A 25,382-nucleotide genomic window follows, 5' to 3' on the forward strand; every position below is an offset into this window, starting at 1 on the left:
AATTTCTAAAGCCTCTAAATTACCAACATGATCAAAACTTTGCTGAAAATCCTTTTGTACACCATCTAAAACATGCCTGTATAATCAACTCTCACTGATTTACATTACAAGCATTGTAATTTCATCTTACATTTTGGCCATGTAAATAACATCAGCTGCACACAGTTGCATATTGTGCTTAGTTCAGGGCTGTCACATCATACTATATGAGCCATAAATGCCTGGTTATATATATAAAAAATATATACCAAAAAAAAAGAGATTTTTCGGAATATGGTTTCATAGATCATGCGTTAAATTTTATTTGGTCATACTTACAAAGGTGTTAATACCACTTGCTATGTGATAAAACACTTATGAACTATTACCATATTCAAACACCACTGGTAATCCAATTTTATAAGCACTCTCTTGGTCGAAAACCTGAAATAAATATCTAGATTTAACTAAATAAGAGCACGAGGGCTCGCGAGAAGCGGAAGGTCAAAGTGCATCTTCCCTCTGAAGAGACTCTGGCGGAAGATGGCGAACGTTCTGCTGGAGTTCAAGGCTTCTGCCGCGGACTCAGAGCCGCAGAACCGCCCGGTTCTCATCGTCGGCCAACTCGCTAACCTGCAACAGATCAACTGGACCCAGGTGAAAGGAAAACTGCAGCCGGTGGTCACCAAAGAGGTACGTAATGTTAAATAGAAAGTAACAGCTTGTTGACGTTAGCTTACCGGCTAAAGCTCGAGAGAAATCTGCCTCTTCTGACTGGTGTTGTGTTACAATCTGCATTTACTATATCAGTTTAACGAGATAAGTTATTATTATTCTAGACGAACCGTTATAAATTTCAATAAAATGACCCATTTCACAGTCATCATTTCTTTCCTTTACTAAAAAGTAACTTACTTGTGTTCTTTGATGTATCATAGCAATATTTTGGACATAACGTTACCTTTTTTATGTTTAACATGTGCAGTGGTGATATATATTAACATATTTTGGAGAACTATGTAAATCTGTTAACATTACTGCCATACAGCCCATGAAGTCAGCCACATCATGTAGTTAAAGTGAACATTTATCATCAGCACAAGATCTGCTGATAGACTTGATGCTCAGGATTGTTTAGTTTGGCTGCTGTTATTGCATTAATGATCAGCTTGTTATTTTACTTAATAATGTATATTAGGTGTCAGGTACAGTAGAGCATGGTACAATCAGTTTTCGTGTGCTGTGTCTGTTCTTGCTTTCAGATATGGCAGGCAGCATTGGCCTCTCTGAATCCCAACCCTACGGATAGTTGCCCGCTGTATTTGAGTTTTGCAGCCGTGGCGGCCCTTCCTTCACGAGTCAGTCGTCACAACAGCCCATCATCTGCACACTTCCTCACCCGCCTCGTCCGAACCTGCCTGCCCACCGGCAATAACCGATGCATTGTGGTCAGTCTCATTTCACACTATTATTAATATGCTTAGAACTCTTATTTTGTTCAAATGGACTTGGAAAATATTTCAGACTGCATTGGTCTCGAAAGCATGTGTCTCAGTGGTTAGTCTTCATTTCCCTTTTCTGTTGCTCATCAATTCCATGTAATGCATACAATCTCTGGATCTCTTTCAATCTCATATAAAAACAGTAACACTTTCATTTCAAATACCATGTTTGTTCAGTTTCAAATTTTTTTAAACCATTTTTTTTTTTTGGGGAAAAGACAGATTTGTAACTAATTCATATGTAATTATGTATTAAAATGATTTCTGAAGGAACAGGATGGGCTGCTGAAAATTCAGCATTGCTATCAAATGAATAAATTGCTTTTTAAAAGATATTCGAATAGACAACAGTTATTTAAAATTGTAATATTTCACTATTACTGTTTTTCTGCATCTTTTTTAATCAAATAAATGCAGCCTTGGTGAGAGACTTATTTAAAAAAAAACATTTTATTTATCCAAATTTATATGTATTATTTATAATTTTAAGTATATATTATAAAATATGATTTTTATATATGATATATATTTATTATGATGATTATTTTTTTCTATTCTATATCTATTTTTTGATGCAGCTCAACTTGAAACATTTCTTCAAATTTGACATTAGCTAAAATGGTGGGTTTGTTTTTTCAGATGGTTTGTGAGCACTCTGATGTGTTTGCATCAGCGTGTGCCATTGCTCGTGCTTTTCCGCTCTTCACCCGCCGTTCAGCATCATCTCGGAGGACAGAGAAGAAACACGTCACTGTGGAGTTTGTGACTGTGGGTCAGGACAATGGCCCACTGGAGGTCTCCACACTAGAGGTAAAGCATTAAAGTGTTCAGAGCTACCTTCCTGTGCCTCAGATTAAGTTTGTTACTAGATCATTTATGATTATGCATCATCATATTACATCCATTTGAATGTGCAAGTGGTTGTTTCCAGTGTCTTGCCAGTGCGGCGGATGGAGTTCGTCTGGCTGCTCGAATCGTGGACACTCCATGCAGCGAAATGAATACTGATGACTTCCTGAAGGCAAGCATTTCTAATCGCAGTTTCTGTGAAACAGTATTATTTATATATTATTATAGTATTTATTAATATTTTGATTTCAGCTTTCATTTTAGTGTAAGTTTTAGTAGTTTCTTCTGTGTGCTTTTGCCACTTTTATTATATTTTTTAATACAGTTAAGCTTAATAGAAATGTTTATTTCAGTTTTAGTAATTTTAGTATTTGAATTTATTTGATTTTAGTTTACAGGTTTGAGATTGAGGTTCCTTTGTCATTTTTATGCTTCTCATAAAACAAAATTGTATTACACACATCCCCCACTAAGTAATTCAGTGCAAAACTATAAAATAAATAGGCTAGCTAACAAGAATGCTACTAAATAAGCTGAAGTAGAATAAAAAAAGGGCAGTGTCTTGAGTGCAAATGATAATTTTTAGAAAATAAATTGAATATACTGTAACCTGGAAATGGAACTGGCAGTTAACCAGTGAAAAGGGCATTGCAATAATCAAGGCAGGATGAGACAAAAGCATGAGTAATGGTTTCAGCATCTTTGACTCTAGTGAAACGATGGACCTGGGCAGTGCGATGTAATTGAAAGAATGCATAGTTAATATGAGCCTGAAAGAAGAGAGAGAAATCGAAAATAAATCTAAAATCTAGGAAAACACCTAGATATTTAACAGTACAAGATTATCTAATAAGAGTACCAGCTATCTCACAAGAAAAGTCATTAGGAATGTTTACTTTAAAAAAAATTAGAGGTTAGCCAATCTTTTATTGTATGCACACAAGCAGAGATTTTGTCAACTTGAGTGGATAGAGTGGGCATATTTTCAATGTCATCAGCATATAAATGGTAATTAAAGCCATGCTGGTACAAGATTTGATGCAGGGGTAGTATGTAAAAAATGAATAGTGGTGGGCCAAGAACGGATCCCTGGGGGACACCTTGCTACAAATAGACAGTAGGAATACCCACATCTGAGAGGATTCGTAAAGTTATAGCAATAAATGTTGCATGCATTTCAAAAAATGAATATCTTCCTTAGCTTTTTTCAGTACACATATCTAAACATCCTTAAATCAAGATGCATTTACTTGAGATGCAAATGTAAAATTTTGTCTTGAAAAATTTAACAAATTTCAGTTTTTATGCTTCAAACAAGAAGAAAAAATCTGTCAATGGAGAATGAAAATGTTTTCCTTTTTGATTTTTAAGTTTAGGTTTTTCATCTAGTATTTATATTTTATTTTATTTCAGAGTTATTTCAATTAACAAAAACTATTTAATACAACACCACTGTGAGAAATGCATGCTGAATTGCTTTTCCGCTCATGATACATTATGCAATCTTCTGCAGGAAATAAAGGCAGTGGGGAATGAATTTGGCATCACTCCAACTATAATTCGAGGAGAGGAACTGAAACAGAAAGGCTTTGGAGGTAATCTTAAGTTTCTTTAAAAAGTCAGCAGATTGCAACATTCTCTAACCTATGATGAAAAAGATGAGCTTGCATTCTCATCACAAGATGAGTGAATGTTTGTGCTATTTTAGAACTGCAGACTTGGTGCTGCTTCTTCTAGACAAATATATGCTACAAATAATGCTACTTAAAAAAACAAAACGCTATTTTAAACTTGAAAATGCGTTGCTTTGCATGACATCAGATAACCCTTACCTCGGTGCATATGTTCATGTGTGCAAAATCACTCTCTCTTTAGGTATCTATGGAGTTGGTAAAGCTGCCCAGCATCCTCCTGCATTGGCTGTGCTCAGCCACACTCCCTCAGGCGCCACACAGACCATTGCCTGGGTGGGCAAAGGCATTGTGTACGACACCGGCGGTCTCAGCATCAAGGGCAAAGTAAATACTGCACCTTACTGTCTGCCTAATGGATTAAAAGATGGGCAGAACACTCAATAATAGTATAATTTTGTCTTAAAGGCTAAGTTTGTATGTTGACTCTTTTTAGGCTTATTTGTTGTTTGTTCAATTTCTTTTTCTTTCTTTTATAGACCACAATGCCAGGAATGAAGAGAGACTGTGGAGGAGCTGCAGCCATTTTAGGAGCTTTTAAAGCTACTGTTAAACAGGTACTGATTATTTTGATCGCTAACAGATCACTGGCTGCTATAATGATCTACATTAAAGGTCCTAACCCCAGTCTCGGGTAGTCTGATCACAAGTGGGCAGCCAAGACGGCTTGCACTTTACACCTGGTATTAATATGTGTCTGCAGTCACCATTTAATATTTTGTTTATGGGAGGGTGTCTGATTTCACATGCAAGTCTGAGGGACGTCAGTATACCAAATGTGTTCAGTGAAGATATGTATACATGGCACTCAAAATTATAAAATAAAAATAGTTCAAAACATTTGAAAAATTTAAAATTACTCTTTTCTATCTTATATATAATTTTTTTTATTTTTTTTTTTATCATTTATTCCTGTGATCAAAGCTGAATTTTCAGCATCATTACTCCAATCATTACTTGTCTTCAGTGTCACATGATCCTTCAGAAATCATTCTAATATGCTGATTTGCTTATTATCAGTGTTGAAACAGTTGGGCTGCTTAATATTTCTGTGGAAACCAATATCAATACCATATTTTTCCAGATTGTTTGGTGAATAGAAAGTTTAAAACAACAGCATTTATTTGAAATAGTTATATTTTGTAACGTTATAAATGCCTTTGCTGTCACTTTTGCATGTGTTTACATTACATATGTTACCTAGCCATATTTATCCATGACGTCATCTGAATGTGGTGTGAGCGAACCAGTTTACATCCGTTTTGTGCATTGTGATCACAAATACAGATGTTAATAAACTTAATGCATGTTAGAAGTTCTGACACTGACGTCTGTTGCATGTCTCAGGGCTTTAAGGACAATCTTCATGCAGTATTCTGCCTAGCTGAGAACTCAGTGGGACCTACAGCCACTCGACCAGATGATATACACACTCTCTACTCTGGAAAGTGAGTTTTGGCGTGCCAGTGAAAACATCTATGTGTCCTAACCAGCAATGCGGTTTGCCTGTAACTGAGGTGTGCTTCTGTTGTTCCTCAGAACAGTGGAGATAAACAACACGGATGCTGAAGGCAGGCTGGTGCTCTCTGATGGTGTTGTATATGCTCACAAAGATCTCTCTGCTGACATCATACTGGACATGGCGACGCTGACCGGTGCTCAGGTGCGTTTGTGTTAACACATTAGTGTGTGAGGATCTTCTGAATGCACTTGCTTCTCTTATTAGCAAAAAAGTGATAGTTCTATATTCAGTTTCAGTGCAGTCATTCCATCTTCTTTGTGTACAAGTCTTTACAGGTTTTGACTGAGAACAAGATATTGTATATTGATATGTTTGAGGCAGGATTTCTGGGCCAGATTTCTTTTCAAGCGATGTGTAAAAAGAGAAATCAGTGTCACATGATATCAGGAGCAGTGTTGGGTGTAACGCGTTACTAAGTAACGCGTTACTGTAATTAAATTACTTATCCACTGAAAAAGTAAAGTAAGGGATTACTGTTCATTTTTAGGTAATTTAATTACAGTTACTTATAAAGTACTTGCGTTACATACAGTAAATAATTTCAACAGTTCTAAAAGCAATATTGAATTTGAAATCTAAATTTACCGTCTAAAGATATTGAATGCAACGGCTTTAACCCTCCGCGTGCGGGTGCGTTCACTTTCAGATTTTCCTGATTCACAGAGAAACCTTAAATACTCAAATCAGGGCCGGCACCAAGAGGGGGCATTCGCGGGCAGAGTTACGGTGCCCCCCACTTTCCATCCTCTCCCCTTCTTGCTGAACGTGATCGTTTCGAAAGCGAAAGTGAAACCGGTAAAACAGCGCACACAAGAAAGCAATTGCACGCTTTAGCGAGCGTCAGAAACTGCACGCAATCACAGATTGCACGATTCCCACCCCCCCCCCCCCCCCACCCCACCACACCACACACACACAAAACGTGATTTGTGCCCCCCCCCCCCCCCCCCCCAGAAATTCAAATGCCCCTCTGATGGAGGTGCCCTGGCGCCGGCTATGACTCAGATACATATAAGACTAAAATCAATAGAATCTAAAAATCTTGAAGTGTCTACTTGACACTTGAACGAATTCAAATTAAAAACTAATGTTTCTGATTATGCAATCCGTATGAAACTAGAGCAAGGTACAGTCTTTCCCGTGTCTGAGCTCATTATATGCAGTCACCTGCGCGCATATGCCCTCACCTAGATACGAAAAAAATGTAAAATATTAAGAAAAAAAAAATCATCTAATATTCATCATTTTTGAAAGAAGACCTGCTATATGAGAAATTTACCTCATAAGAACAGCGCGATCTGACATTATTCAGCAGAGAAGATAATTTCTGTAATTTATTCTTTCCTACATTAGTTAACGTGTTATTTTGACATAAACCTGTACAGATTTTACTAGTTGGGCTTTTCCTGAACCTCTTGCCAAACTGAAATGTATTGTTTAACTTTTAAGCCTTTTTGTTATTCAGATATTTTGCAGAGTATTTCTATTTGTTAACCAAAGGTGGTTACATTTTTTTCATAATTTTTTTTAAGTATTACAGTTGTTTTAAAGCTAAAAGGCTAAACTATTCTATGTTTGACTCGAATTGAAAGAATATAGAGTTTAATTTATATTAAGGTTTATAGGGATTTTAAGATGTAGCCTAATTAGCGATTTGAATAATTAAGTTACTTATTGAGTAACTAAGTTACTTTTCAGATAGAGTAATTAGTAAAGTAATTTAAATACAATATTGATGAAGTAATTAGTAACTGTAATTAATTACTTTTTGAAAGTAACTTACCCAACACTGATCAGGAGGAATTGGAGGATTTCCAGAACCCAAACCAGTTCCCTGTCTATCAGCTAACGTATTGCGGTTTTAAACTGCTTTATGGCTGTTGCACTTTGGATTTTGGCAAAACCCAGTTATATTTATATCCTGTGTGTTCATAATCATGTGATGGAAACTCTTTTTTTGAAGAGTGGCCACTGAATCACTTCTTTTTGGGTTTTTTTGTCATGCATTTTAGTCACTAGTGCTGACCAAAATTCCCTTTAATCAGACAGCAACATGTAAAAAAAAAAAAACCTATACTTTTATTCAGTATGGATGGATTAAATTGATCAAAAGTGAGAGCAAAGGCATTTATAATGCTATAAAATTCAGCTTTGTCATCACATGAATAGTTTTCAAATAGAAAACAGTTGTTTTAAATCATAATAGTATTTAATGTAATTTTCTAAATCCAGTTCTCAGTCAATAAACTGATGCCACATACTACTCAAACATCCTATCTCATGTGTTTTCTGTTCCCTTTAATGTCTGCTGCTTCCCGCTGCAGGGCATCTCCACGGGGAAGTATCACGCTGCTGTGATGACCAACAGTGAGCAGTGGGAAGCTGCTTGTATGAGGGCGGGCCGCAGCAGCGGTGACCTGGCACATCCTCTGGTCTACTGCCCCGAGCTTCACTTCAGTGAATTCACCTCAGCTGTGGCTGACATGAAGAACTCTGTGGCGGTGAGGAAACGGGGAAGAGATGGGTGTGGAGTGGAAGGGGATAAAGAGAGTGTACTTTTTTTTTTTTTTTTTCTTCACAAATGTTCACTTTAGTGATGGAAGTTACCAGAATTCTGCACCATACAGTTTATTGCTTTCTGAATTCCAATTTTCAGTTCTTCACAACCTATGACAAATTTAAATTAATTTTAATAGTAATTTGAGTTGAGTTAACAGTGTTGCATATTTTGTCTGCAGGACCGTGAGAATGCGCAGAGCTCTTGTGCTGGCCTCTTCATTGGCTCTCATCTGGGTTTTGATTGGCCAGGCATTTGGGTACATGTGGACATCGCTTCACCAGTCCATGCTGTGAGTATAGACTGAGCATGAACTAAAATGATGCATATTTCTCCAAGAACTGTTAATAATTGATCAGTGTGGATTGTGGACAGGGGGAGCGAGCCACTGGTTTTGGTGTGGCCATGCTCTTGGCTCTGTTCGGCCAGGCGTCTGAGGACCCCTTGCTGAACTCTGTGTCCCCTTTGGGTGCCGCCACAGCCAAAACTGCCTCTGAAGACCAGATGGAGAGGGACTGCAAGAGGAGAAGACTCATCTAAGATCATTTCAAACTGTTCTTAATCTTCAAAACGATTAAATATGTCACGCCTTGTACATGTTCTTTCACAAAAGTTGTATCCATTAGACGCACACACGCCTTGCTCTACCCCGTCCTGTACTGACCACCTCAGATAAACCTCCCTTAGTAAAGCTTATACACATAGTTATGAATTTAAATAAAAGTGCAACATCGTCTCAATGTTTCGTAATGTACATGTGAATATCTTTCAGAGTTTGCCATAGGGAATGTTGCAGGAACAGCAAGGGGCTTGAAGTATCTGTTAGCAAATACTGTCTTCAACATTTTTCCTTTCTCAATCAGAAGGTGTTTAAAATACAATCATTTGATTTTCATTCCGAATTTAAATGATGACACAATCACAATGTTTTTGACTCTAAATGTGTGCTGACGATATTCACTTTTGATGCCAATTTTGTAAGTGTGGCAAATGAAGAATATGGAATGTGAATGACAAAAAAACGTTTCGGAGTAAATGGTCAAAAAAAAAAAAACAACCTTTGTTCACATTCATTTTCTCTGCTATATGTCTGCAATTACTCAGAATTACCATGAAATCTACATATTGTGAGATTATCATCAATTTTAATGCAAATGGAAATAACATCACAATCAATTTCTCACCACCAATTAACTTACAAACTTTAAAATTAACATTAAAACTATTTCTATGGCATGTGATAATAACAGTAGCTGACCTTCGTTAATGCAATCGTTAATTATAATATATTTTTAATTAATATAATATGAAAAATTAATAATATATATAATTATTTTTTTCCAGTAAACATTCATCTAAAGTTGCATAATTTTTTAAGGTATTTAAATGTTAAAATATTTACACTGGTAGTCTTTGTTAGATTGTCTTTATTCTGATTTTATCTAACGTCTATGAATAATAGAGTAATGGGAAGTTTTGATTTTCGATGATCGGAGTCAGTCGGTAAATTTTCTTTTTTTGCCTTGTGAACTGAATAGAAAGCCATAATCCGGGGATGAATAAAACTCCGATTCTTCCACGGGTTCCACTTTAATAGGAAGCTCATCTTCAGACTTGATTTCAGTCTTCTGAGGAACATCTTCCATCTTTACAATGACATTCTTGCAAATTGTGATCTGCATGGCTGGTAGAGCAATGAAGCTCATAATAATGTCCTTTGGTGACGCAGTGGGATTGACAGTGAGCGCTGACCTTATGACCTCGTCTTCAATCTTTGCCTTCACAACATTTCCCGATTCTGATTTAAGATCCAGATGACCACTAAAGTTTGTGACGATGGCAGTGCTTTTATAATGCGTGTTGCATGAGATACAGTATAGAGTTGGGCTTGACAGTGTCATGCTCTTCAGTTTATGTTTACGAGGACAAATGATGTGATTTTCAATGTTTGCACCAATGATGTCACATCTGATAGTTTCTGCCGGCACTTGAACAGCAGCTGCTGTACCTTGAGATGGGATGCTGACGATCTTTGTGTCTTTGGTAGTTGATAGGGATGTCTTGCCCCTGAACTCTCTCACAGAGATGTTTGTGATGTTGTACCATTCACCGACAGTGATGCTGTGCTCACACCAGACCGTTAGACTCATGCAGCCTGTGGTATCTGCTACAGTATATTCAGTTTTTGGAAGACTTTGTCCGTCCCATACAACACCGTTTCCCCTGCACACCTCCTGAATAATCTTTGCATTGATGCTGACCTGTGGAATATACAGAAAATAAACTGAGCATATGGCTCAGTGACTTGATGCTTGGCTTGGTTATTTAAAAAATATATATATATTAAAATGTCAACAAAAATGACTTGAATATGCCTCTCCATTTTTTTTTTCTTAATTAAATTTTATTTAAAAATATCTAGGTGATGTAAATGTCCAGATATTGTAATACAGAGTATATTAAACAAAAAATAAAATAATGGAAAACACAGAAAAAAAACTTTACCATTAGTAGTTTTACAATCTTTTATAATTGTGTATTTAAATAATTAGTAAAGCGGTTTGTAATTTATTAAATGGAAAATATGTCTGCCAAATCAAAAGTAATATAACATGCAGCAAGCTATTATTTATGTTTTGTTTGTGGTAAAAATAGGGGCCCCACTTTATATATTAGGTGGCATTAACTATGTATTTACATTTAAATGAATCATTTGGTACAATGCACTTATTGTGTACATACACTGCCCTTGGAAATGCCCTAGAAAAGAGGGGTTTTGGACAATATTGGCATGGATCCTTTTTAATTTGTGATAATTTTGCACTGATAAGGGACAACACAAACTACGAAAACATATTTTACATACATAGAAACAACTTACATTTTCGATTCGTCACCATTAGCAGCTATTACAGCTCTGCATAATCTGGCCATCCGAGCTGTCAGTTTATTCAAACATTGACTTGATACTGTATATTACTCCAAGCCTCCTGAAGGATTGCCCAAAGATGATTCACACTGGTTGGACACTTCTTACGGACATCACGGTCCAGCTCCTCCCATAGTAGCTCAATTGGGCTGAGGTCGTGTGATTGGGGAGGCCATTCCATGACAGACATGATGCCAGCTGACTGATTCCTCTCCAGATAGGATTTGCACAGCTTGGAAGTGTGCTTGGGGTCATTGTCTTGGTGGTAGGTTTAGAAAGGTTGGGGTGTTTCCAAACTTTTGGAGGGCAGTGCACATGTTTTTACATTGTACCTATATGTAATTACATCTGCAATTAATTTCTGTAATTACATTTATAATTACACTGTTGACCCATCCCTTAAACCTACCCATACCACCAAACCTTACCCGTATCCCACCTCAATAGCAGCAATAGTGTTTTGCAATACAGTATGAACACAATAAGTGCATTGTACTTATTTTTTGATTTAAGTACATAGTAGTTAAGGCCACCTAATATAAAGTGGGACCAAAATAGGAAATAATATCCTATAGATAATTTTATTTTATACTAACTTAAACTGATATATGCATTGATTTTAATTCTTTAAATAGAGGCGGTATAACAACATAACAATGGGATGTAGGTTTCATTGTCCAAGAATGTGTTTAATTTGTAAAACTGCACAATAGCATTTTGTGATACTAGTATTATTTATTATAAACTACCTACCCTCTTTGGGTTTGTGTGTAGGTTAAGGAGTTCAGACAATTGCACAGCTTGTGGTCCAGAAGAAAAGCTGTAGTTAAATGCTTCTCCGAGGTTGCGAACACAGGACAGTTTCGAGCTGTGAGTGTAGAAGACGTCCATTCCTCTGCTGGACTCCATAGACGGCTGTAAAACCACATCCTGTAGTGTAACTAAACTCCTGCATGAAGCATTTCACGGTTTAGACACACATTTACAATAAATATCACAGCAGAGATGAACAGGATGGGTGTCTGAATAATTTTACTTTATATAGTTTAACATGGAGCTCAATAAATCATTTTAGAACCTTAAGAAAAATAGAATGCCTTTATTTTTGTGAGAGAATGGAGACTTATTCTAGGGAATATTTTAAGCTAAAATGCTTGCTATGCTTACCGGGTCTTTTCTGCGTTGTGGAAGTGCATGTGATCCTCTGGTCTGAAGACCATAACTTTGCTATTTCCACCTTCATGTTGAAGAACGGCATCAAAATATGTGTCTTTTACGGGGCTCACGTCGCAAAGAAACCCCTTGACCTGTTTCCTTATTTTTTTGGCTGGACTTTGTTCGGCCATGTCTGATCACATGCACAGCAGCTGCTAACTTCCTTTTCAAGTTAAAATGAAGCAGCTAACACATGACCATACAGCAAAAAATATCTCCAGACATCTTCATAATGTTCAAATTGTTAGATCAAGCAAAACTCCTGCAACTCTAGTCCTTACCAAATTATAACTATTCCCTTCAAATGGTGTTTATTTAAGAGGTGCATCAAGCTCTTTATCACTGTCGCTGGTGAAACACACTGATAACAACTGACTCAAAATAACTCTGCATTTACAAAAATATATTTCACATTTAGCTAATGAAAACATGAATATCTAAACAATAAATTGTACATTATCATGCACACCGTGCAACTTTTTTCTTACAGAAAACTATGGTGGCATTGAAACAGTTATGGTACTGGTCAGCAATACTACGTTTTGTTTTGTTTTTTGATTCTTTGTTGTTGTTTTTTAAATAGCATGATACTATACTGATTTTCAATACGGTATAACCATGATATTGTTTGTTTGTGCTGTACTGTATTATGCAACACGTATTCAAGTGACAGCAAACCATTTCTCAGATCAATGCATTAGTTTCACTGAAAACAACAAGGCTTCAGCAGCTGGTGAAACAGATGTTAATACAAGTACTACTACTGATTACATTACATATAAAACTGCATAAAAGACTAACAGAGAATATGCTTACCAGTACTCACATGTCTCTTACAAATAAAAATATTAACAAATACTACAATATAGTAAATAAATAAAAACATAACCTACATTTTAGACACAATATATATTCATATATATATAATTTTTGATTCTAAGGCAATCATTGAGACTAATCATTTCCACACACACACACAAGTGTTACTCTCTAGTGTATATTTTATATATTTAGGTTTTGGCTGCAAAAACAAACAAACAATAAATAAATACTGCACATTTCTATAAGTATTGTCCAAAAAAGATCCAGTTCATTTTATTACACTCTTGTGACAAAACGCCCTATGCTGCCTGTCCTTCTCTATAGTGTAAATTGTCACAATGGGAAATGACTGTTTACTGACACTGAAGTATATTATGAAAACGAGCATTTATGCTGTTGGGCTTTCTTTAGATAAGTTTGTGACAACTTCCGTGTGTGACAACTAGCCCCGGTCTCATTTTGAGGCCAGAAAGCGTCTGACAAACACAACATATTTTTTCTTAGAAGACGCCCAATAAGAGAGTTAGTTTCGATGTTTCCTCCACGCCTCCATGCAGACTCGAGCAATAAAAGCCGCAGTGCAGCCTGCTGTGAAGATCATGACCGCCTGAGATTCAACATGGCTCGCGTGCTGCTCTTTTATCTGTTTACTCTGTCGGGGGTGTTCGCCGGACGCTATTTTAATGAGAACGAGCCCTGCTACAGACCCCAGCCGAGGAGAAACCTACAAGGACTCAAGTATGTCAAACTATCATTTTTTCTAAACTTCATAAAACTCAGATTTTACATAAACATGTGTATGTTTGTCTACCTGAGTAGTGCGACTCTAGGGCCGTGCCTCATCTCAATCTCTCAGCAGTTTTGAGCATCACATGTTTGTTCCCAAGTCAGGGGAGTAATACACACTGTTGAGGCAAAAAAAAAACTGCCTAGGTAGCTACATCTAAGTTTAATAGGTTAACGTTTAACTTTCTGATTACAATCTTTAAAACTGCCATAAAAGAGAGAAAACCGATACTTATTTCGTTCTTTTCTTTTCTGGGGTGTAAATTTGTAAGCAAAAATGTTAATGTCATGCTGAAAAAAATGCAAATAACACTTTGAAGTTATTTCCTGTATGCTAATATTTCCTGTTATTCTGGACTTATTTACAGTTAGTTCATGTAACATTGTATTCTGGTGTCTGTTAGGTTAAGCTGAGCTTTGGTACATTCTAATGAGATATATATGTATTTATTTAATGAGCTTTGTGTGGAATAACACTACTTTTACTTTTTTTTTTTTTTTTTTTTTTTTTTTGTAAAAAAAAATGCTTTGAACTGATTTTCCAAAATGTGCAGTATTGAGCACAGCATACTGTATCCCACAATGCAATGCACTCAGATTGACTTTCAATTTCCAGTGTAATGCATGAATAATTTGTCCCATTATTTTGATCTCATTTTAATTTTTTTGGCTCCGTTGTCGCCCAGTGTATTGCAGGCGACTCACGTCATGGCAATTCGGCACATGAAATTATTAAGAGAAAAACACAGCAGAGTGGTGAAAAGGTAGCCATCATGAGACCGTTTGACACCTGCTTCATTTATGATTATAAATGTCATGCCCTCAAGGTTTATTTCCCGTTTTTGGATGTTAACTGAAGAACAGATGGCCTGTGCATGGGTTATTTGCTGGAGTTTCCTTCTTGGCCTCTTGATGCTTGCTGTGAATGTCTTTTCAGTGTTATTGTGGTCAATGATGAGAGAGCTGGATTTGTGCCTTAATGGCATGCGTAGGTGGTTGAACAACTTTTTTTCTTGTGTTCTTCAGGACTGGACCACGTCCTTATGAATATATGAATTTAAAAGAGCTCCCCAAAGCATGGGACTGGAGAAACATCGACGGCGTTAACTACGTCAGCACCACACGCAACCAACACATACCACAATACTGCGGCTCCTGCTGGGCGCATGGAAGCACTAGTGCTATGGCAGGTGAAGGAAAATATTGTTAAAAGTGTAGGGTAGTTCAACCAGGGGTCTCTGCCCCCCCCCCCTTTTTTTTTTTTTGGTGTGTGAATCACAAAAGGAAAGATTAAGCAAAATGTCCTGGCTGGTTTTTCCCATACATTTCTGATAAATCTCCATGATCTGTGGAGAAAATCAAGGGATTCACATGAGTATGAGTAATTGAAGACTGTAATTTTGTGATTCTTGCGTTTTCATGAGGAACCACAGAACATCACCAGCCCTGTTGTAGCCTCTTATGATTTACAGGGTTGTTTAAATATTACCAATGCAATGGCCTGGATCTGTCATATGACATTATGATCTGCATGCCATTTGACGCTTGCGTACCACCTGACTATCATCTGATGTGCAGTTATGACTTAAAGGTGTTTTCCTGATCTCTACAAGTTTGAGATCAGCCACCTTAACATATCAGTGAACTTGCCACTTCCTCTTACTGATTTTCCACAAATAGTGTGAAAGAATATGTTAGAGATCTATAACAGTATTAGTATTACATATGATATCAATCTACAGTAGCAGGTAGTTTTAAATGCATCTAATTGCTTTGGACCTTGTTGATTGTATCTAACAATTAAAATGTTTGAAGTACCTCGTTTTTGCTAATGCGTAATTAAAAAAATAAGTCTTGATGTCAATTTGCATTAAATTGAAGAAAAAAAATAATTAAATAAAATCACTCAGATAACTTGATTTGACTGCTTGAACTTGATATTCAGTATTTTCTAATAGTGAAGCACATCTCTTTTTTTTTTTTTTTTTTTTTTTTAACTGACCCTTTGTTGTAAAAAAACTAAAGTGCCTCTTTTCTTGTCAGCCTATGTAACTTTTTTTTTTTTTTTTTTTTTTTCCTCTTTTAGATCGAATCAACATCAAGCGGAAAGCAGCATGGCCATCTGTCTATCTCTCTGTCCAAAACGTGATTGACTGTGGCGACGCAGGTTCCTGCCATGGTGGAGATCATTCTGGTGTGTGGGAATATGCAAACAGTAAAGGCATTCCTGATGAAACCTGCAACAACTATCAAGCCAAAGATCAGGGTAAGAAAGTTGTTTGGTTTGGCGTCTTGTAGTTTGCTTGACCGGACATGTATGGCATTAGTTTGTATTTCTGTTCTTTCAGACTGTAATACCTTTAATCAGTGTGGAACCTGCACAACCTTTGGCGTGTGTAATGTAGTAAAGAACTACACTCTCTGGAAAGTCGGAGACTATGGCTCAGTCAGCGGGTTGGCCAAGATGAAAGCTGAGATCTATTCTGGAGGACCCATCAGGTATACAACATGTTGTGGTATGCAAATGGTTGTGGAGTTTTATTTTTAACCAGTATTTGTTGATTTTTAACACTTTGCCTTTTGTAGTTGTGGGATCATGGCAACAGACAAGCTGGATGCATACACAGGTGGTGTGTACTCTGAATACATACAGGATCCCTATATAAACCACATTGTATCTGTAGCCGGTTGGGGCGTTGACGAGAATGGAGTGGAGTACTGGGTCGTCCGTAATTCTTGGGGAGAGCCATGGGTAAGCAGAACCTGAAAGTTGGGCTAGAGTAGCCCTACGAACAAATGATGTTGAATGTATGTTCTGCTCTTTTGTTATACAGGGAGAGAAAGGCTGGCTGAGAATAGTCACCAGCGCATACAAGGGTGGCAGTGGGAGCCAGTACAACCTTGCCATCGAAGAGGACTGCATGTATGGAGACCCCATCCTACCCAAAAACTATCTGTAGATGGCTGTGATGTTCTTCAGAGAAAAGAGCCTTAGATTTGCCAAAAATGATTTTTGATGCTGCCCAAGATCAGTTGCAGAGGTTTTGGTTTTTCTCATTTTTAATCTCAGGAATGTTTTAGAGAAATTGTACAGATGTTTTGTAATTCTGCATTTGTAGGCCTCCTTTTTAATTGTTTTCTACACTACCTAATGGAAACAAAGGGAAAAGTAGTCCACTTTCTTTTTTTTTCTTTTTTTTCTTTTACACATTTTTAGGATGTTTTAAATGGACCGAACTCAGGCCAAATGGTCATCTAATGACCTTGTCTGCTGAAAAGGGTTTAGGGCAGGGGTGCCCAACCCTGTTCCTGGTGATCGACTGTCCTGCCAAGTTTAGCTCCAACTCTAATCAAACACTCCTGAAGCAACTAATTAAGGTTTTCAGGATCACATGTAAATTTAAAGGCAGGTGTTTAGTGTTGGAGCTAAACTTTGCAGGACAGTCGATCGCTAGGAACAGGGTTGGACACCCCTGGTTTAGGGTTTGCTATGTTGAATTAAAAGCAAAAGTACAGTGTGCTGCTTTTTGATTTTGCTTTTAATGTATCCGTCAAACCATGTCAATGTGAAGCCATGGCACGGTTTAATCGATGCACTGTTTTCAATTACACTCTTCAATAAATGTCTTTTATGAAGTTTTACTTGTCACTTTATTGTGGTTATTTTTGGTAAATTGCTTTGTTTAAACTGACTGGAGCAGTCTAAACTGTGTCTTTGTATTCAGTTCTAGCAGCCAAGCAACACGCCTATAATTTTACCAAATGCTTTGGATATTTGATTTAAAGACCAGCTCGGATGAGAAACTCAAGTTGCAATGGCCCGTGGTCACTTTTTTTTTTTTTTTTTTTTTTTTTTGTTCGTTTGGAAATATGAAATATTTTGAAGAATACACTGCAATAAAGCTGCCTCTTAATGCAACATTCAGCTGTATCAAATTAGCATCTACTTTTATTGAAGACCAAAACATCCAAAGAAGCCACAACGGTATACCTGACTACATGTATTATAACCTTTTGAAATGACCCTATAGACTTATAGCACAATGTTTAATAAAAATTATTACAATATACAAAAAGGAAAACCAACGTCACAAATTATTTCAAGGCAAAATAGAGGCTCTACAAGTTATGACCTGAAAAACACTCAAAGTTCAGCATTCATGTGAATTTTCTTTGAAAAGGTCAACACAACAGTTATGTACACTGAAATTAGCGGTCCATCCATGAAGAGTGCTCCATTCTTACGAGTTGATCCTTTCGCTTCTCAAACATCCCACTAATTTCGAAGGCTAGTTCATCATTATGAAGTTGGATTTGCAGTGAGCTATAATGTAAAATTGGAGATTAATAACCAAGTGTTCCAAGCATAAATCTACATAATTGAGTTTATTTGACAAACTCAGTACATAAACTGAGTTGCATTTGTATGCCCCACAAGTCATGGTTCCTTTAGATAAAATGATGCCCCTTTTAGAGATGCTAAAAGAAAAAACATCACATGTTCCATCTCATCAAGCATGTTTTCATTTTGAAAACAACTCACCAATGAACTCAGCTACAGGGTCATGTTCTCCCTCAGTGCGGATCGTTCCCGCTATGCTGTCGTTTTCTAGGATGGGCAAAAACAGCTGGACAAAGTCTGAGGTATATGGAGGTGTTATCACATCTAGAACCTGTCCGAAATGAAACGGGGACGAGAAAACCACCCTCAGACTCAATAATGATATTGATGTCATCTATGAAGAAACTGTGCCACTCAAATCAAAGCTCAAAACAAAGACCTGGTCCTCACCTCTGTAACAAAGTATCTGATGAGTGAAATATCTGTGTTGAGCTTCTCAAGACATTTGCGGATGTAGCCGACCACTGGAAGAACATAACCTCGACTCAATAGGTGAACCATACGGTCCAGTAAGGTCTTCTTGAGCTCCAGCTGAAAAAATAATTATCAGAATTTAACTTGAGCACTGGAGGAGCAAATAAAAATGCACTGATTCTGCCATTTTTGCAGTCTTAGAAACCTGCTCCATGACATCAAGCTGCGAATGCTCTGTCTCGAACAGTTTGATGAGCAACTGTAACACCTGCGGATGGAGAAGCTGATGGCATGTGCTGATCTGAGAAATAAAGACAAATGTTAATGCTTAAACTATGGTGAATCAGAATCTTCATAATGGTTTGGGTTGTGACCAGTTCGTACTTTGTTGGTATATTTAATTCACCTCATCCAGTAGTGCTAGATGGACAGGAGTGTGGTCCGTCTGTAGTTGGAAGTAACGAGGCTCAGACACCGTCCAGTCGACCCACTTCAGTACTCCCATCGCTACCACTGGAAACCTACAATACAAATCCAGAAATTCCAAATATATAATCATCTTACAAGACACTACCGTTCAAAAAGTCAGTAAGGTTTTTAAAAACAAATTAATACTTGTATTCAGCAAGGATGCATTAAATTGATCAAAAGCAACAATAAAGACATTTATAATTTTACAAAGGATTTTTATTTCAAACACTGTTCTTTTGAACTTTCTATTCATTGAAGAATCCTTAACAAATATATAAATGTGTTTGTTCATACCTTATGCACTGGTATAATGTGCTGAGTTCTGCTACTAGCTCAGTAGCTCCCTTGTTCTCATTGCAGCAGAGATTATGAACTGTCTCAATGGCCTTTGAGGTCGACTTCAGCTCATCTTTATTTATATTCACACGCTTGTTCTAGAAACAAGTAATATTTTATGTAATTCTTAATGTACTGAGAAATATGCATTTTACTAATATATATATATATATATATATATATATATATATATATATATATATATATATATATATATATATATATATATATATATACACATACACACACATATATTGTTAATAAATGTGTATTTAATCTGCACCTTTTTCCATGTTTCCACAACACTAGCAGCATATGCCAAGATGTGGATATATTTGTGCTTGTGGTCCTGGTTGATTTTAGCTCCGGGTTTAAATAATGACTGCATGAACAGATCCAAAAAGGCAGGAACTCGGATCTACATGGAGAAAGAATCAGTTTAGGTAACATCAGTTTAGTCACTACAGTTTTCTGTAGGTATTTGTTAAAGGAATATTTGACCCAAATATGAAACTTTACACACTCTCAGGTCATCCAAGATGTAGATGGGTTTGTTTCTTCATCAGAACAGATTTGGAGAAATTTAGCATTACATCACTTGCTCGCTACTGGAACCTCTGCAGTGAATGGGTGCCGTCAGAATGAGAGTCCAAACAGATGATAAAAACATCACAGTAATCCACAAGTAATCCACACAACCACATCATTTAAGTCCAAACCAGTTCTAAACAAACATGTCAGTGGATTTTGATGTGAGAGGACAACAGAGACAGCATTTTTCACTGCAGGAAACATAATAAATAATGGACAGTTCAAAGTTAAAATGCCTTAGTGACGGACTTTTTCTTACAAACATGCAGCTTTTTATTTGAAAATATGTCCATTGATGGTCTGGAGACGTGTGGATTACTTGTGGATTATTGTGATGTTTTTATGAGGTGTTTGGACTCTCACTCTGACGGCACCCATTCACTGCAGAGGATCAATTGATGAGCAAGTGATGTAATGCTACATTTCTCCAAATCTGTTCCAATGAAGAAATAAACTCTGTATCTTGGACAGCCTGAAGGTGATTTTTGGAGGAACTATTTCTTTAAGCTAAAAACAAAACATTAGAAATACAGTAGATTTATGTGCATTTTCATAACTTAAACATAAATACACAATGGGTTAGAAGTATTAAGCATTTCTTCTCTGCATTTCTCTTTTGAATTAGCTTGTTTCCTAATCTAGATTTGTTTCACACAAATCTAAAAAACCTGCAGTTGTATTCTACAAATATTATTAGCAATGAAAAATGTTGCGACAAATTGCTTATGCTTCTTTATTATAAGTGGCTTTGGATTAAATTGTTGGTCAAATGCATAAACGTAAAAAGTCGATTCTGACCAGCTCTACAGGAGGTGGATCCATGCTACTGAACATCTTAAACAGGACCGTGATGTCTGCAGGGTTCAGAGCCCCTTTGGACAGCATGGCACCAAGAGCCTGGCATGCGCGCGGATATGCAGCAGCTGTGCCCAGCGCTAATGTGATCTGACTGGCATCATGTCCCCTAAACACAGCAAACAAATCAATAACATAGTTATTATTAATTATCAGATCAATAAGACAGATGAAACAACTCAGTGAGTGTTACACAAAAGCACCTCTCATGGGCGTATTTCTGTACTTCCTGTCCAATTCGCCGCATAGCTGAGCCGCCCTGCTCCTCCTGAGCGAGGATGGACATCATGGCTTGAGCGAACAAGTATGTGTGCTCACCGTGACACACCATCTTCTGCTCAAAAGAATGAGATCTGATTATAAAAACATAATCATAAACAAATATAGCGACCTCAAAAAGATGCTCACAGCAAATTCAGGCAGATTTTTCTCCAGGTTCTGTTCTCCTCCATCCAGCAGTGTGGCGAGAGAGGTCCGTAGGACTCTGGAGAAAACCTCCAGCTGTTGACAAGCTGTGGACACGCTTGTGATCTCTCCTTGGTATCCTGCATCTGAAATCAACTACAGACAACATACACGAGCAAGAAACATGTTTTACCACTACAAACTCACTTGAGCAATATGAGCATCTTTAACTCACTTCAGCCCAATTTTTGTTACCTTGACAGTGAAGTTGAGCATCAGACAGTCTGGATGAGCCTCAGCTAGTTTGTAGAACAGATCTCTCCATGTTGTGTGTGCAATCATCTGCTCCAGCCATGCTGGTGTCTGAACAGAGATGAACATTAAGCTCATTAGCCTGATAAACAAAGTCAAACCATAACCAGCAAAACAATTCTTCTGGATTGTGGCGGTTATTAAGAAGATTACAAGTGTAATGGATTATCGAAAAAACCAAAATGTAAAATGGGGTTTTACACCTGGACATGTCAAGACCTAAAACATGCATGTACAAATTAGATAAGGTGACTTTTAATTTCATGTTGACATTGTGAAAATGGATACTTCTATTTTTTTTTTTTTTGGAAATTACCAATAACAGGCTCTAACAGGCTACAGCCTCTACAATATTTATACCACACAAATTAAATCTTTATAAATACCAAAAAAAAACTTAAAAAGGAAAAAACAATGCTAATCCCTAAAACGAAATGAAAATGTAATATCACTCCCAACAAATTACGAAAAAAGAACAAATGTACTTAATTTTACAGAAACGTGTCACTCTCTAATATATATATATATATATATATATATATATATATATATATATATAAACCCTCACCTCTCCCTCAACAGTGAAAATAGAGTCTGCTTTCTGAGGGTCAAAGTGTTTGATTAAGAGACTCTTTAAATGATTCTCCACACGCTCCTGCACCTGCGCGGGCTCCACACCTGCAAACGAGAAGCACACGAAATTATTATTATTTTTGAATCACAGGTGTGACTCTCAAACTGTCCCGTTCACGTTTTTATATACAGTTTTACATACACTTGGTAGCTTTTTTTCGCGCCTTAGCTGTAAATATCACCTCTGTAACCATTGTGACACGGATCCAATGAGAGCGCGCGTGTTCGTCCGTTAATTAATCCAAACGGCTTTTACTTCTGTATATGTTGAGTATGAGAGTCGTGTGAACACTACAAAACTGACCAGAGAGGCTACGGTGGACAAAGTGACTGGATTTAAAACCTTCAGATGACACAAAGCTGATATCTACGTCTCTGTAAGTTACCGAAACCACACACACACACACACACACACACACGTTGGTTTTTGCGGTTTATGGGGACTCTCCATAGGCGTAATGGTTTTTATACTGAACAAACTGTGTGTGCTATTGCCCTACACCAACCCTACACCTAAACTTAGCCCTCACAGGAAACTTTGTGCATTTTTAGATTTTCAAAAAAACACAATTTTGTATGTTTTTTTAAGCCTTTTGAATTACGGGGACATAGGCAGTGTCCTCATAAACCACCTTCATATTGTAATACCTCTGTCATACCCATGTCATTATACAAATTTGTGTCCTCATAAACCACATAAACATGCACACACACACGAAACACAGGAGAGAAACGAGCGATTTTTTCGCACTTTAACGTAACTAGTTCAACTCGCTCTGGTTTAACTAGTAATTTAAACTACGGTACTTGTCCATTAAGTTACGTTCCCGTTAACGAATGCGGCTGTGACTCTCGTTAAAACCGTGAATATAACCGTTATTACAAACTCAAATACTGGCCGGACAACCGTATTCTGCTAATGTGATATAGGGAGTCATGAAGTGTGCAGAAAAACAAATATAAACGCATTTCTACAGGATATGTGGGTAATATATTCACTGACCCATCTGGATGAGCCACTCCGCCAGTAGATTGACCGTCTGTGCAACAGCAGAGTAGTTCTCGGACAGCAGCTGGATCACATGCTCAGGTGAACCGCCTGCCTGGAAATACCTGCGGAGAAGTTGCTGTGGATCATCTTTCCCTTTTTATCTTTACAAATCACCCTCTCTCCATTTGGGTTACTTACGTTTTCAGGGTGTTAAACACGGTGGGCTCCATGATGTAGTCTCTGCTGGAGAATTTCTGCAGGCACTCCTCCTGAACTTTTCCATCGGTCTCAGCATCCGCGTATCCATCCTCCTGGAGCGATAGAAAGAGGGGAAACGGTCAAGCGATCTTTTATTGGCGAATTTAACACGATTACAGTAGTTCTCAGATCAAGATATTATTTGTGCATATTACAATCCAACATAGTATTGTGTTTATGGACATATACGACAGCACTAGCGAAGTTTTTTTTAAACATGGCACGATGATAATTCCATGTTTCATGTCTATGTACCATTTTTCATCATGGTGCAGTTATGGATTATGCACATGTCCCACGTTATTATTTTAACAACCCCGGACTTTCATATAAATAACATACGACAGTACTTTTTGTAACGTAAATGAAAATCAAAGCAACTCCTGATCTCAAAAGTGTAACGTTAGCTAGTAAATTAGATTAATTTCATGGTCTTGGTGTCTGTGGGATGGTTTCAGTAAACTAACGTTGCCGTCGTGTGCCTCCCATTCTCCAACATTGCCGTAGTATTCTTCCTCCATTGAGAGAAATAAACGGATCCTTTAACAGATTATTTAATCCAGAAAAGCGACTGTTTACAAAATACGTACGAGAACACCGACTGGCGCGTGAATAATACGTCACATGAGAACGGAATAGAGCGCTTCCTCCTGGACTGGAGTGAACTACACACTGGGATAACGTGTACTTGACTGTCCCTGCGTCCCAATGTGCATACTATCCACCCTAAATAGTATTGGAAATTACTCATTTTATTACTGGTTAAATAATTTATAAATATATATATAGAGAGAGATGTATGGAGCAAATTTCAACTGAGTTAAATTGTTTATACTTACCTATTTAAATGTCTCCAATGAGACAATACAAAAAAATCCTCCGTACGACCCAAAGGCGGATTTTTGGGCCTTCAAGCGCCCTCTGGAGGAAAACAACGTTGTGTCCGTTAAGAAAAAGTTGTTTGCTATAAAAATGTGCCGCCCAATGGGAGTGATGTAATAAACTGTCAGAAGAGCCATTTTGAGCAGCGCTGTTTGAAATCATCTTGGTCACACAAGCCAATGGCAACTTTATCCAAAAGTCAAGTTTAGATCCAGATGTTGTACACACTCTGTATATTTAATATTGCAAAAACTGGATAAATTATCTATATACCATTTTGTGCATTCAAAAAACATTCAATGAAATGGTCATAGCTCAGCCTAAGGTATTAATTAAATGAGATTTTAAAGGTTTATATAACATTATTAAATGTGTTTGACATTTTAAAGAAAAAGGTAGAGTATTAGGAAATAATCTAATACTGTTCTAAATGTGCAGTTCCTCCTATATCAGCTGTAGTCGATATCTGTCCAGCAGATGGAGCTGAATGTGAGTGTATTTAGAAATACATCCAGTCCAGTAGGTGTCCCTGCAGTTCATGGGAAGTTGAGAGTGACCAACACTGAATAAAAGCTTCCAACACAAATTAATATGTTAAATAAAACTTAATAATGAAAAAATACAGAAATGTCCAATGACTTAGATCTAATATACCCTGAGAAACAAAAACAACCTTCTGTCATGATACCATATAGAAACATGTAACGAAATCAAGATATGTGCAGGTCATTAAGTTCTAATAATAATATATACAATTATTATTATTATGGCTAAGACTTGTAAAAACAATCCCTTGTCTTCAATCGATAATTTTGTTCCTTTTGCAGACCTTGCTGTTAGATATATCCATTTTATTTTTATAAAAAAAATGCTGACAAACTAATTGAGGATCTAAATACTGTGAAATGTAATTCTATACTCATAAGACAAGATGAAAATCTAAACAACATTAATGGGTTGTATTTGCCTGTACACTCAAT

At 37.0% G+C, this 25,382-nt stretch overlaps 3 protein-coding genes across 6 annotated transcripts; 2 read left to right on the forward strand and 1 right to left on the reverse strand.

The window, feature by feature from the left end:
• Positions 1 to 476: 476 nt before the first annotated feature.
• LOC306845143 (putative aminopeptidase NPEPL1) lies at positions 477 to 9,172 on the forward strand. Its single transcript, XM_079377747.1, has 12 exons — positions 477 to 672; positions 1,242 to 1,427; positions 2,121 to 2,291; positions 2,413 to 2,502; positions 3,844 to 3,925; positions 4,206 to 4,348; positions 4,501 to 4,578; positions 5,369 to 5,469; positions 5,561 to 5,684; positions 7,868 to 8,044; positions 8,282 to 8,392; positions 8,476 to 9,172. Exons 1-12 carry the CDS (start codon positions 523 to 525, stop codon positions 8,638 to 8,640), a joined length of 1,578 nt encoding a protein of 525 aa, XP_079233873.1. The 5' UTR covers positions 477 to 522; the 3' UTR covers positions 8,641 to 9,172.
• Positions 9,173 to 13,480: 4,308 nt separating this feature from the next.
• Positions 13,481 to 17,488, forward strand: LOC306845144 (cathepsin Z-like). 4 transcript variants are annotated; one of them, XR_013781971.1, is made up of 7 exons: positions 13,481 to 13,804; positions 14,879 to 15,042; positions 15,939 to 16,118; positions 16,201 to 16,351; positions 16,439 to 16,604; positions 16,687 to 17,139; positions 17,308 to 17,488. XR_013781971.1 is itself a non-coding variant. In XM_079377748.1 (6 exons), exons 1-6 carry the CDS (start codon positions 13,599 to 13,601, stop codon positions 16,810 to 16,812), a joined length of 993 nt encoding a protein of 330 aa, XP_079233874.1. In that variant the 5' UTR covers positions 13,481 to 13,598; the 3' UTR covers positions 16,813 to 17,488. The 4 variants fall into 4 exon arrangements, 1 of the variants encoding a protein (XP_079233874.1); XR_013781972.1 differs by having other exon boundaries at positions 16,687 to 17,132; positions 17,314 to 17,488; XR_013781973.1 differs by having other exon boundaries at positions 16,687 to 17,122; positions 17,279 to 17,488.
• Positions 17,489 to 17,769: 281 nt separating this feature from the next.
• Positions 17,770 to 24,152, reverse strand: LOC306845146 (negative elongation factor C/D). The gene is made up of 15 exons (XM_079377750.1): positions 23,988 to 24,152; positions 23,461 to 23,573; positions 23,275 to 23,384; positions 22,207 to 22,316; positions 21,582 to 21,689; positions 21,330 to 21,482; positions 21,125 to 21,255; positions 20,865 to 21,030; positions 19,759 to 19,893; positions 19,434 to 19,573; positions 19,075 to 19,189; positions 18,874 to 18,969; positions 18,645 to 18,785; positions 18,396 to 18,525; positions 17,770 to 18,176 (listed from the first exon to the last, which is right to left on the reverse strand). The coding sequence occupies exons 1-15, from the start codon at positions 24,039 to 24,041 to the stop codon at positions 18,142 to 18,144; spliced, it is 1,737 nt and encodes a 578-aa protein (XP_079233876.1). The 5' UTR covers positions 24,042 to 24,152; the 3' UTR covers positions 17,770 to 18,141.
• Positions 24,153 to 25,382: the final 1,230 nt, after the last annotated feature.

This window comes from Barbus barbus, assembly GCF_936440315.1.
Source record: "Barbus barbus genome assembly, chromosome: 25".
Lineage (NCBI taxonomy): Eukaryota > Metazoa > Chordata > Actinopteri > Cypriniformes > Cyprinidae > Barbus > Barbus barbus.